The sequence below is a fragment of the Heterocephalus glaber genome, unplaced genomic scaffold (assembly GCF_053883595.1).
Source record: "Heterocephalus glaber isolate CG9 unplaced genomic scaffold, H.glaber_assembly_v1.0 deba00001072, whole genome shotgun sequence".
Classification (NCBI taxonomy): domain Eukaryota; kingdom Metazoa; phylum Chordata; class Mammalia; order Rodentia; family Bathyergidae; genus Heterocephalus; species Heterocephalus glaber.
The window spans coordinates 961,948-975,744 of NW_028258189.1; the positions used below are offsets into that span (position 1 = coordinate 961,948).

Consider the following 13,797-nt stretch of genomic DNA (forward strand, 5'->3'; position numbering starts at 1 on the left):
GTCCCAAGTTCAATCCCTGGTACTGAAAAAAAAAAGTTTAACAGAAAAATCACAGCTAGGGTGTAGCTTAGTGGTAGAGTGTTTAGCATGTGGGTGGCCCTGGCTTTGACCACAGCAACACAAAATTTGTTTTAAAAAAGAAAAAAAGAACAATTGGTCCACAGTCTTTCCAGCCAGAGATAAGTACTATAAAACCTCACACTGAACTTTTTTGTTTTTATTTTTACTTTTGCTGTGCTACACTAAGGCTGCATAGAGCAAGGCTTCATGTATAGTAAGTAAATGCTTTACCTCTGTGCTCTTTCACATTCCCGACCCCTGTAGCGTACTCCTTTAGTGTCTTTTTAATTCTTGGCATTTTTGTTTTGTTGTTTGAGACAGAGTCTCACTCGGGAGCTCAAGCTGGCCTTGAACTTGCTGCAGTCCTCCCACCTCAGCTGGGACTACAGGTGCATGCTTTTCTTTTCAGAGCTTTAATAAGTCGCTTTCATTCGTGAGAAATAATCCAATCAGTGTCTGTATGCAATGCTGTAAAAGCTTGCTGTGTTTAGCGTACATTTAAATGTAGGCAGGAAAAGACTCATCCAAAGGGACACAAGAACTTCCTATTACAGGTGACACAGTACTTTCAACAACGTTCTTAAAAAGTTCTACAACCAGGAGCTGACCCTCCAACCACCTGGTAAGGCAAACTTCGTCATTCCCATTCTGCCTCTGAGAGGCCCCCAGCAGCCCTGGGCGGTGGGCACACCCCCCCCACCCCCCCGGTGAGACGGAGGGCGGGATGCAGAGGCCCTCTACAGGCTCTCTTCTAGTTGTCAGCACTGCAGTGGACTTGTTTCCCCTGCCCCACTTCCTGTTTCCTGCTGTCTGCCAGGTGCATTATGGGAGTGACCAGCCCCTCCCTTCCATCCACTTCCGGCTCCTGCACCTGTCTCACCCCTGAGTTCCCCAAGGCCACCTTCATGGCCTCCAGAGCATGCTAAAGGCAGAGCCTGGCACAAAATGAAAAATCAACAAGCCCTGGCCTTGACCTAAGAAATGTCAGCACGGAACCGGCGTCGTTCCTAAGTTGGTTGGTCGTTTTCACCTTCTCCAGCTGTACGGCACCTGCCAGCTGTCCCTGGTAATCCCGCTAGGACAGTGTGGATTGTTATCTGAGCCCAAGGCCTGGGGCTATGCCCCCTAGCCGGGTGTCCAGAGTGCTACTGTCATTACCTGCAGCCACTGTCTTGTGGAACAGCACGGGGTTGGCCACCAGGACGAGCAGCATCGGCAGGTACGTGGTGACGTAGTAGGGGATGGCGTGGTCCAGGCCCCTCTCACACCTGAGGCGGAACAGCAAGTCACCCTTAGGAGAAAGCCTTCCCTAATACCTGCCCAATGATCCGTGCACACGGGAGACAGGAGGGGGAGGGTGTGACTGGTTCAACTCCGCCTGCAGAGACTCAGGCTTCTGAGAACAAGCAAGAAACTGTAGGCTGTAAGGGAGCTTGTTGTGCTTCTAATAGATGGGAGGCCCCTAACGCATTCTGCCAGGGAGACGGCTGCAAAAAGGTAACACGGGAAGACATTTTGATCACACGCAGTGACCCACGCCAGTCATCCAGCTGCTCAGGAGGCTGAGGCAGGAGGATCACACGTGCAAGGCCAGCCCAGGCAACTCAGAGAGACCCTGTCTCAAAATAAAAAATAGAAAGAGCTGGGGGTGGAGCTCAGGGGCACAGCACTTCTTGCCTAGCATGCTCACGGCCCTGGGTTCAATCCTGACATTGGAAAAAAGTAAAGGCAGGAAGAGATTCTGTAAGGGTGGATTCTGTGGGCCGGGGCCCCTTTGCAGGAGAAAGTCTAGTTGGAGCGGAGAAGACACAGGAGCTCAGGTGACTCACTGGGCTTGAGCTCCGCCTTCCTCCTTGGCCTGGGCCAGAAATGGGCAGCTCCAGGCCCTGCCACAGAGCAACCTGAGGCACACAGGCTTCAGATGTCAAAGGGCTCAGCTCTCCGGTTAGGAAGAGCGGCCCTGCCTCCTGGGGACTCTGCTCAGGGAAAGGACAGGGTACAGAGCTACGTGCACGGGACGCCATGCGGTGGGAATGAACAGCCAAGACAGACGAATGCCTCGGAGAGAGCAAAGGGGACAGGAATCCGGACTGGAGGCCAAAGGGACTGGGGAGGCTCAGTCCTAGCAGAGAGAGGCAGAAAAGTCCCCGTGGCCGGGCTGAGAAGGGTGGAATGACAGGAATGGAAGTGCTCTTAATCTTCACGGAGTCATCAAACCAGAAGGGGAAAAATGGACTGGGTGTGGTGCCCTGCAACCCCAGCATCCAGGAGGCTGAGGCAGGAGGATCGCCACCAATTCAAGGCCAGCTTGAAATACACAATGAGAGCTTGGCTCAATAAAACAAAAACAAAAACAAAAAGGAGGAGGGCAGCAGAAAATGCAAGTTAAAAAAAAACAGGTAGGAAAATGGCGATACTGTCGGGGGCTGCCACAGGAAGGATGACTGCACGCCTCAGTTTCCTTCCGACTCCCTGCAGCTGCGGAACCTGAAACACGGTCCGGAAAGACTCTAACAAAGTCAGGAAAGACGGGAGGAGGAGAGAAAGAGCAAGAGCCAAAGGCTAGGGTGCATTTCGGTGGCGGAGTTCTGGCTGGCCCGGCCCGGCCTGTGTGAGGCCCTGGAGGCCACCCCAGCCCTGCACAAATCAATCAAGCCCTCAGTGAGATAAAGTGACAAACGGGACAGGGAGGCCGCGCCCTCAGAGAGGTTACAGCGTGCACACACACACACACACAGAGGGAGAGAGATGGCGACAGAGTAAGACCCCTAAATCAAGCCAAGCCTCCTGAAGCCCACGGGAAACACCTCGGGGTCCCCATGTGCTCTACAGCCAGGGCACCCTCACGTTCTCAGCTGCAGCTCCTCAGGCCTCACAGTTGAGGGCAAGTAGTAGAAACTCCAGGGAGAACCATTCCGTGCCCCAGCTGTGAGTGACACCACATCTGTCCCTGTGACTGTGCATGGCTGACTAGGCAACGCCAATTCGGAGCCGTCTGAACAGCTGAGAGTCGAATTGGAAGGGAGAGAATTCTACTCCAAGCAAGTATTTCAACTCTGTCGACCCACCATGGTCTCTGCTGCAGCTATTCCACTCTGACTTTTTGGCAGATAAGCAGCAACAGCTGGCACAGAAACTAATGGGCATGACGGTGTCAATAAAACTCTATTTAAAAACACACAGAGAGGGCTGTGCTACGCTGATTCCTGACCTATACGACCAGAAATCATAAAAGGACACTGCCCACTTCATTTTCTCCATTAGCAGTTAGCACAGGCTCAGGTATATGTGGCTCAGTGAGAGTGCTTGCCTAACATGCAATATGGCCTGGGTTCAATCCCCAGCACTGGAGAAAATATAGACAATTTAGAGGATTCATCCTTGTGGGGGCCTTGAGGCTTTGCAGATAGTTGTGCTGATGGGATTGAATTTGTTTTGGTGCTGGGGACTCTCAGAATCTTAGCCTTACCTGCTCATCCAGAGCTTGAATAGAAATGAGAGTGTCGTGAGGCGGGCACAGCCATGTGGAGTGGGGCAGAACTCCATTCTGGCGTGCAGAGGTACACGGCGGGGGTGGGGTGCGGTGGGGGGCGACCCGGGGGCCTTGCACACATCCTGGGTGCCCTGGCGCCTGCCCTCACACAAGAAAGGCAGAGGCGGGTGTGGTGGCTCAGGCCTGGAATCCCAGCACTGAGAGTCCGAGGCCAGCCTGGGCTACACAGGGATTGCGATGAGCAATCAATTGGCTGGCTCTGTGCATGCGACAGCAGCCTGAGGAGTCGGCCGTTCACGCCGTGCAGTGCACGAACACAGGCTGGCCAGGGTGACCCCTGCAGCTCACCTGGACACAGAGGGGTAGTAGAGCATGGCGGCTCCCTCGGCGCCCAGCAGGGTGGCCAGGCCCCAGGCCATGAGGTGGTAGAGGACCATGGTGCTGGGGAGAGACAAGAGGGTTGCCATGGCGCAGGCTGGGCTCACAGCAGGGGCAGAGACACCTCCCAAGCACTTCCGCTTCTGCCTGGGGAGCACAGGCCCAGACACAAGGGCTGAAGCTCTCTGTGAAGGGCCGCCATAGCTGTGCTTCTGCTTTGGGTTTTCTGCTTTTCGGTGAGGGAGAAATTCATGGCCATAACGTAAACTTAACTGTCTTAAAGCGAACCATTCAGGGACACTTGGCACGTGTGCCATCCTGTTTAACCATCACCACCATCTAGTTCTAGGACATTTCGCCACTCCAAACAGAGCCCCATCCCCATTAGCAGTCACTTCCCATTCCCTCAGGCCCACAAGCCGACAACCACCAGGGCTTCTGCACCGAGCTCCATCCCCAGCCCTTTTTTATTCTGAGACAGGGTCTCACGAAGTTGCCCAGCCTGGGCTGGACCTTGTGAATCTCCTGCCTCAGCCTGCCAGAGGGTTGGGATTACCGGTGAGCCCCACCACGCCAGCTCTGAACATTTCCTATGAACCAAAACACAGAGGCCCTCCTGGTCTTACGCCTGGCTTCTCTTGCTCCACGCGTTTTTGAGCTTCATCCGTGTTGCAGTGCTTCCTAGCTTCTTAGGGCTGAATTCTATCCCATTCTGTGGACAGACTGACTGCATGTGGATTCTCCATCCATCCGTAAAGCACACTGTCGTTCCTACTACTGGGCTACTATGAACAGTGCAGCTGTCCACATGGACACACAAGCAGTCCAGTTCCTGTTTTCAACGCCACCAAGAAGTGGAAATGCTGTTATATAGTTATTCAGTATTATAGTGGTGGTGGTGGGGATTTTCTAAGTTTTTTCTTCTACGTTTGTTTGTTTTGTTTTTTTTGTGGTCCTAGGGCTCAGACCCAAGGCCTCACATAATGCCAGGCAAACACTCTACCACTGAGCTACACCCACAACTGCTCTATGTTTAACTTATCCTTTTCTTTTTTGTTGGGGGGGGGGAGTGGTGGGGATTGAACCCCAGGGCCTTGACACTGAGCTTCATCCCCCAGGCCTTTTTAAAATTTTCTGTGTAGAGACAGAGTCTCATTATGAGGCCCAAACTGGCTTCTATCTCCAGAGCTCAAATAATTCTCCTGCCTCAGCCTCCTGAGTAGCTGGGTCTACAGGTGTGTGCCACCAGGCCCACCTCCAATTTTGATGATATCCACCTAATACAAATGGCTGTTTTTGACACCTAACCTAAACATGACTCATTCTCTATAAAACCATGGAATAGGTAATTAACCTTTAGAGGATACAATAGCACTGTTCGTTTCTCATTTGCTATAATCAGAGTATCTGAGTCTCCACAAAATTCCTATTTGAAGCCAGGAGCGGTGGTGTGATTCTATGATCCCAGCAAGGCACTCTGGGAGGCTGAAGCAGTAGGGTCACAAGTTCGAGCCCAGCCTGGGCAATGCAGTGACTCAGTGAGATCTTGTTTCAAAATAAATAAATAAAAAGGGCTGGGGAGGTAGGTCAGTGTGAAGGCCCGGGGTTCAGTCCCTAACACCAGAGAAAATGTTTTTCCTATGTTGAAATCCAATCCCAAAGATGTTGGTGTTAAGAGGTGGGGCTTTGGGGAGGTGATGGAGGGCAGAGCCCATGGATGGGATCAGTGTCCTCATCTCACAGGCCTATGCCAGCCCACTGCCCTTTCTACCTCATGGAGGGCGCCGTGGGAAGACACCATCTATAACCCAGGGAGCCGTTCCTGGGGGGCCAGTTAGGGTCCAGACCACAGCAGGCGCCATCTTGGAGGGTGCAGGACTCTGTGCCTAACCTGTCCCACTCAATCACCCCCTAGCCCGGCCCAGGAAGACACCCAAGGCAGGAAAGCTCTCAAGTCCGAATCCAAACACCCAGCCCACGACTAGCCCCAACCCGCTGCTCACGCCTCGGTGGCCCTTCTGTGAATGACACAACCCTCGTGGCCGGTCGCTAAGGCGGTTTGCCAGGCCCATGTCTCTCCCCACCCTCCCATACGCTGGGCTCACCCTGCAGCCACCTGTGAGGGCAACACAAGAGGTAGGGCCGGAGGGAGACTCCTCATCCTCCACACAGGGAGGGCGAGAAACCCGGCTCTATGGAAAGAACAACACACAGCGCTTAAGGGTGATTCAGGTCACATGGCATTTATTGGCCTCCTGTTTCCCGAGGGAAGGTTTTGCCTGTTGCCAGCCCAGACAAAGCCTCTGCCCTCACAAGAGGGAGACAATCTCCAGATGCTGTCCATCTTCCAAACCCCAGGATGGGGGGCCAGGCAGAGAATCTGGGGTGGACAAGATTTTAGATGAAATCAAGCCCAGAAGTGGGATCAGTCTGAGACAAGACTGTGCTCACAAACTAAGTAGCCAAACTAGGCACAGGCCTGAAATTCCAGAGGCTGAAGCAGGAGGAGCTAGCAAGTTCAGCCATAACATAAGTTAAGTGTCATAGCCAGTCTATGATACTTAACTAGATCGCCAAAAAAAGAAGTATGCAAACTCTTGTGATAAGCGGAATAAGGGTTCCCAAAGATGTCCATGTCCTATCTCCAGAAGCTATGAATATATTCTTTTATGTATTCATGTATATGTTGAATATATGGAAAAGTCACCTGAGTGAGGATGTGATTAATGGTGTTCTGAGATGAGGAGGTCGTCCTGGCTCATCTGAGTGACCCAGTGGAACCCCACGGATCCATAAAAGCAAAGACTCTCTGGGCTAGGAATGTACCTCAATGCTAAAGCATTTGCCTAGCACATGTGGGCCCTGGGTTTGATCCGGAATAGTACAAGAGAAAATAGGAAAAAGGAAGAAAGAAGAGCAGAAAATCAGGCCGGGGATTTAGCTCAGTGGTTCCGCCACCTGGCCTGCAAACACAAGGTCCTGAGTTCGATCCCCGGTACCAAAAAAGAAAAGCAGAAAATCTTTAGCCGCGACAGAGAAAGAACCAAAGGGTTGGGAGTTTGATGCTCCACTTCCCTCAGTGGCTGTGGAGAACACAGAAGGGGCCACAAGCCAAGGAAGGTGGAAGCGTCTGGAAGCTTCTGGAAGCTGCCCTGTGTGACGGGTCAGAGTAGAGGGCCATGAGCTGTGGGTCCTCAAGACCACAGGGTGGTGTCTCTTTGCATCTAAGTGTAGTGAAAAGACCCTTTATTCATTTATCTGGACAACACATCTTAAAGCTCACAAACTAGACTGAGCCGGGCATGGTGGCACAGGCCTCAGTCGATACCACCCATCACTCCTGGCCAGCAGTACCCCACTGCTTGCGGTGGGACTAGAAGTCCTAGATCAGCGGGGTAGACAGACAGCAGCAGGGACGGAGCACGGGACCCTGAGACAGAGTGGAGACAGGCGGGGCCAGCGCACCAGAGCAGGACCCCGCTTGGGCCGGCTGGCGCTGGTGCCAGCTACGGGGTGGGACAGGCGGGCCGCGGACAAGGCCAGGCCATCCGAGCCCCAGGGCCGAAACTAACTGCCCGCCCTGCCGGCCTCTCAAACTGCCCCGGAAGCTGCGCCAGCAGACCCGGCCCTCGTGTCCCCAGGGAGTACCTCTGTCCTGTGGATCTGCGGATCACCAGATAGGCGTCCAGCGCGTAGCAGAAGAGCCACCAGAAGCAGGCGCTGTACAGCAGCTGGATCCACATCTGGAAGCAGGGAGAGCCCGGCATGAAGGATTCTGGATGCAGGGACTCGGCACCCAACTCACCCGGGAACCAAGAGGACCACATCAGCAGGCAGCACTGGGGGACCGGGGGACGGGGACACGGGTGCATGTAGCCTCTGGGGCCCAGCAGGGTGGGAGGGTGCGGCAGTCCTCTGCCTTGGGGACACTTGTAGGTCGGGAAAGGCCTGAGGACGCACTGGGCTTCTTCTGAGACTCAGAGGTGGCCCTGCCGGGGTGGGAGAGCAGTGGAAAGGACTGGGGTGCCCCGGGTGTAAGCACCAAGGCACCACGGTGCCAGGGCGAATGCAGAACACACACTGATGAAGACATGAAGAGGAAGACAGCGCCCCCAGTGGGAGGGAGGGGGACTCCTGGGTCAGGCAGCAGGACCAGGAGATGACTTAGACTTATTCATACACAGGTATCAACACAGAGTCAGCGTGTGCTGAAATGGATTGCAGTAAGCACAAACAGCCAGTCTCCTTGCCCCTACCTCCCCGGTCTGTCCCCAGAGGGTTCTGACTATGGCTCTGTGCACACTGACGTTCTCCATAGCGAGGCATGGTGGTGCACACCTGTGATCCCAGCACTCAGGAGGCTGAGGCAGGAGGAGAGGGCGATGGAGGGAACCGAACTCACCGCACTCCCCACGCAGAAAGCAGCAGGCCATGTGTCTGTCCCATTCTCAGTAGATATGTGTTCAAAGAAATCTGGGAAGGAGAGCCCCACGGAAGACCGGACGACGAGCCCTAAGCGAGAGGCAGATACCGAGGTGTCTGATCCAAATTCACATCTAACGCTGACTTCTTGCTCCATAAACATGACAGATATCATAGAAAAATAAGGGGAGGGGCAGGGGATGGTGCCACATGCCTATAATTCCAGCACTCAGGAGGCTGAGGCAAGAGGATTGCTGTGAGTTCAAAGCCAACCTGGGCTACACAGTGAGTTCAATGCCAGCCTGAACTACATAATAGCAAGACCCATTCCGTTCCACACAACACCGAACCTCTTTGGCTCTTCGGGCCACACTGTCTCTGTCCAGCACCCTGGTGCACCCAGGTAGGCAGTGGGGCTCCCAGACAAGGGCAAACTTGGGGCCCAGCCATGTCCCATAACACTTCTCTTATGGGCAATAATGTTTATATTCTTTGGTTGTTTTTGTGTTTTGATTTGAGGCAGGGTCTCACTTTGTGCTCCAGGCTGCACTTGCTACACAGCCCAGGCTGGCCTCCAACTAACAGTCCTCCTATCTCAGCCTCCTGAGTACTGAGATTACAGGCCTGTCACTGCGCCCGGCATAAATTCTTGTGATACTCACGTGTCAGCAGTCTGCTGATTTTGAAACCTTAAAGCCACTGTGGGCTGGGCCCAAAGAAAGCGTACAGGGAGAGGCCGGGTCAGCTGGATGCAGTCCGCACCTCAGGGGGTAAACACCAAAGGTGAAGGGGGCTGAGGTGTAGCTCAGTGACAGGCACTTCCCTAGTACGTGCACGTGAGGCTCTGCGTTCCATCACCCGCCCAGGAAACAGGTTTTCAGTCAGGAAGCTAGGCACGGTGGCCACTCTTGTAACGCCATCTGTCTGGAAGGCTGGGGCAGAAGGCCTGCAAATTCTGGCCCAGCCTGGGCGATTTAGTGAGCTAGCAAGCTCCTGTCTCAAAAAAGGGCCGGGACGGTAGTTCAGTGCAAAGGCCCTGGGTTCAATCCTCCAGGCCGGGTGCGGTGGTGCAGCCCTGTAATCCCAGCAGTGCTGGAGAAGCCCTCCTGGGCAAATTAGCCAGCCTGTCTCGGAATAACAGAGAAAAAGGGCAGGGGGTGTAGCTCAGTGGTGGAGGGCCCTTAATTCGATCCCCAGTACCAAGGGCTCAGGTAGACACACACATACACGGGGGGGGGGGGGGGGGGGGGAGTGTTCCGTAGACTGGAATCACCTGTCGTCTGGCTCGGCAGGATTCCTAGTCACCCACCCAGTGCCTAGGCAACTGCCCGAGGCTTCCTCGCTTTTCCCCACAAGGAGAGCGCAGACATCCCGCCCAACCCGCGACCCGCCCCACGCCCGGCGGGGTCACCGAGCAGGACCCCTTCCGCGGGATCCCGAGCGGGTCTCCCGCGGCCGCGCCCCTCACCCAGGCAGCCGAGCGCGTCGCAGGCGGCGGCGGTGTGCAGGATGCGGACCGAGGCGGGAGAGGCCGCAGTCGGCCGGGGAGCCGCAGGCGGCAGCAGCCGCAAGAGGCCGAGCGCCAGGCGGAGCGCGCCGCTCCCCAGGCACAGCGCGTGGAACTCCCGCGCCCGGAAGCCGAGCACCAGACGCTTGGCCGCGTCCCGCGTGGAGCAGCAGGCCGTCCCCAGGCGCGGGGAGGCCATGGGCCGTGCTCGGGCTCGGTGGGAGGCAAGCGGGACCGCGGCAGCTTGTCTGGGGCTGCAGGGGCGGCAGGCACGGGGGCATCATGTGCCGGTGCCCGTCCCCGTCCCGCGCGCTGGGGGCCGCGCACGAGGCCTCACGAGGCGCGCCTGGGGCGGGGGGAGGGGTGGGGACCAGCGCGAGGGCGGCCTCTTCCCGGGCACCGCTCCTTCCGGTGGGCCGAGCTCGGACCCACACCCCGGGCTGCCGGCTCCTCTTGCCTGGGCTTCTGGAGAAACAGAAGTGCTGCTGCCTCGCTGGGCCTCTGACGCCCGCACTCGGTACATGTGCCTGTCCTGAGCAGACCGTGGTTAAAACGGCCCTTTATGGTCCCTTTGCCCCGTGGAAACAGCCCTGCAGAGATGAGATTTGCCTTTACAATGAAGGAATACGGCCAGTTGTAGCGGCGCAAGCCTAGAATCCCTGCACTTGAGAGGCTGAAGCAGAAGGGGCCTGGCGAGTCTGAGAACAGCCTGTGCTACAGAGCAAGACCCTGCCTGTCTCAAAAAAGCAGTAAGCAAGTAAAACAGTTAGGGAGTAAGGGGCTGGAAGGGTAGCACAGTGACCGGGTGCCCGCTTAGCCTGTGGGAGACCTTGGGGTTCGTGCCCAGCATTCCCCCCAAAATGAAGAGAAATCCTAAGGAAAACTCCTTAGCCTAACTGGACACCCACACACTTTACACCTCAACTTCAGCTGTTCCTTTCTTACTCCGCTCCAAAATGCAGTTACTTTTTTTTTCTTTTGGTATTGGGGATCGAACTCGGAACCTTGCACTTTCGAGGCAGGCGGCAGAACCACTGCTCCAAATCCCAAAATGAAACTCTGAATTAGCTTTTAAAAGTAACTGTGTAGAGAAATGTTTATTCAAGTTGGTGTGGTGGGGCACACCTCAGCTCAGAAGGCTGAGGCAGGAGGACTGCAAATTCCGGACCAACTCAGGGAGACCCTGTAGCTCAGTCCAAAGGCCCTGGATTCAATTACCAGTGCCATCAACAGAAAGAAGTATTCGTTTACTATGATTTCTCCTAACAGCTTTAACTTTTCTATGTTATCTTATACACTGAAAATCTGTATTTGGTATACATGTTGCAAAACTGGAACATACTGATGAAAACCGTAAGTATGGAGTGAAAGGGGTTTTTTTTCCTTTTAAATTCTTTATGGTTAAAGATAAAAAGATGGAAAAGTTCCCTGTAGATTATGACATTAAGTCTTTGTTTTTTTCTTGAGACAGGGACTCACTATGTAGTCCAAGCTGGCTTGAACTCACTATGTAGCCCGGGCTGACCTTGAACTCACAGCGATTCTCCTGCCTCAGCCTCCCAAGGGCTAGGATTATAGGTCTGCACCATCATACCTGACTTGGCCCCTCCCTTTTTTTTTTTGGCCTTAAAGAAAGAAAAAATGAACGGGGCAGGGGGTGGCTTTGCGGTAGAGCTCTTGCCTAGCATATGTGGGGCCTTGGGTTCCAGCCCCAGCACCCTCCTCACCCAGACAAGAAAGGAAAGAAAAAAGGAACAGCCCCTCGGCGGTGCCATATTTATTATCATCAGCAAGAACTTCCTGTTTGGGACAGCCTCCTTTTGTTCTGTTTTGCCTTTTGTTTTGTTTTGTTTTGGAGACAGGGTGTGGAGTTCAGGAGGGCCTCGAGGCCACCACCTAGCCCAGGCTGGCCTCCAACTTTCCAGGATCCTCCTGCCTCAGCCTCCGAATAGGCTCATTTATGATCAGGAAACAACACCCTTTGCCCACTTTCACTGCAAAAGACCTCCCTTCCAGTTGTTTTCAATCAGTCAAAGCTAAGGTGCCCAGAGGCTTCCAGGCACTCTTCTGAAACATTTGGTCGTTGGGCCAGGGATTTAGCTCAGTGGTTCCGCTGCCTGCCTCACAAGTGCAAGGTCCCGAGTCAGATTCCCGGTACCAAACAAACATTTGGTCGCAAACACTTCTGTACCACCGCCCCCCTGCCCGCAGGCTCCTCCGCACTTCAAGGCCTTGTGAAGAAGAGCAAGCTTCCGGCTTGCTCCCTGGGGACCACAGGCCTGGGCTTCTGGTTGGGCCGAGGAAGACGGCAGAGCAGAGGAGACAGAGGGGAAGCGGAGGCCTCTTGAACAATGGGCTCCAGACTCCAGGGCTTCAAAGGACCTCTGCAGCCTCCCCGCTGGAAGTGCATGCCGCCTGGAGCCTCAGCAGCAGGAGGCGCGGAGGGAGGTTCCCCCATCTGGCCTGCGGAAGCGTCGACCCTCACGTCTACTTTGTGTGTTGTTTTCTGGGGGTTTTTTTGGTACCGGGGATGGAACTCGGAACCTTGCACCTGCAAGGCAGGCGCTGGAACCACTGAGCTAAATCCCCGGCCCTCCTCACATCTACTTTGGACGGCTGGTCTCTCTGCTTCTCTTGGCCGGCAGAGGTGGCTCAGGGCTTGGGGCCGTCCTTGCAGACCTGTCCAGTTGCATTTCTGCTGTCAGCCCCTGCTGCACACACTCTGCTTCTCAGCTCCCCGCCTACACCTGCTGCTCAAGGATGGGGTGGGGGGTGGGGGTGATCAGAACTCCTGTGGAGGAAATCTGTGAATGACTGGGGTAGCGGGGGTCGACCCAGATGGATGTGCAGCAGCAAGGGTACAGGAGCAAATCGGAGCCAAGAGGATGAGGCAGGCTGAGGCAGGATCGCCACAAGTTCGAAGCTAGCATTCAAGGCCAGCTTGTACTGCACCCTGTCTCAAAAAAAAAAAGCAAACTGAGCTGGGGATGTAGCTCAGTGGCAGAGCACTTGCCCAGCATAGTGCAGACCAGGGTCTGATCTCCAGCACCAAAAACAACCAAACAACCCCAAAAAAGCCAACTGAGATGTAACCCCAACATCATAAAATTCCCTATCTTAAAGGGTGTACTTCAGTGGGCTCTGGTATGTTTATAAGGCTGTGCAACCTTTACCTCTATCTAAATCCAGAGTATTTTTATCACCCAAAAAAGAAACCCTGCCATTCTTAACAGTCGCTCCCCATTCTCTTCCTCCAGCTCCGGGCAGTAACTCATCTTTCCCTGTCTACAGATTTGCCTACTCTGGACATTTGACATAAATGGTAGTGTACAGTGTTTGCTCTATGGTGTCTGGCTTCTTTCACTTACCAGGAAGCTATCAAGGTTCATCCGTGTCACATGTCTCTGTTAAAAGAAAAAATTTTTAATGATTCTATAATCAGTGGAAACATTGGTTTGAGGAAAAAGAAGACAAGTACGGAAAGCCATTTGAGGAAAATGAAAATATAATCAGCATGTTTAACTTTGAAAACGGTTTCTGTCAAAATGGCTGCTGTTGGACTTGGGCTTCCGCTCAGGGGCACAGCACTTGCCTAGCAGATGTAAGGCCCAGCACCTCAGGGTGGGGGGAAAGGAAGAAGGAAGGAAGAAAAAGAAAAGCCAGCTGTGGGTTTGGAACCCACAGTGACATATTGTTGGCTAATGTCTGTTGGGTCTTTTCTTTTGCAGCACCGGGGATCGAACTCAGGACCTTACACTTGCCAGGCAGGCGCAGCACCACTGAGCTACATCCCCGGCCCTGCTGGGTCCAATTTTTGAGGATTTTCTGAAGCACAGAAGAAGTTTGTGAAAGTATGAAGAGATGTTTGGATCAAGTCACCCCTGGGAAACTGGAAATAAAATTGCCCCTAAAATAGAGTCGTCACCAGCTTGTATGG

The 13,797-nt window shown here is 54.1% G+C and overlaps 1 protein-coding gene across 5 annotated transcripts in view; it reads right to left on the reverse strand.

Moving 5' to 3' along the window:
• The window catches only part of Gpr143 (G protein-coupled receptor 143), a 32,470-nt gene extending 18,878 nt beyond the window's left edge, over window positions 1-13,592 (reverse strand). For 3 of the 5 annotated variants that reach the window (XR_015450782.1, XM_087209902.1, XM_087209904.1), the window contains exons 1-5: window positions 9,822-12,045; window positions 8,334-8,443; window positions 7,580-7,674; window positions 3,902-3,994; window positions 1,219-1,328 (exon numbers count right to left, since the gene is read on the reverse strand). Coding sequence is in view for 4 of the 5 variants with exons in the window: in XM_087209902.1 (XP_087066028.1) it covers window positions 1,219-1,328; window positions 3,902-3,994; window positions 7,580-7,674; window positions 8,334-8,443; window positions 9,822-10,059 (646 nt within the window). In the remaining variant the exon portion in view is untranslated. Of the gene's footprint in view, window positions 1-1,218; window positions 1,329-3,901; window positions 3,995-7,579; window positions 7,675-8,333; window positions 8,444-9,821; window positions 12,046-13,228 lie in introns of those variants that run through there. The other 2 variants (XM_087209901.1, XM_087209903.1) reach the window with 2 other exon arrangements.
• Window positions 13,593-13,797: the final 205 nt, after the last annotated feature.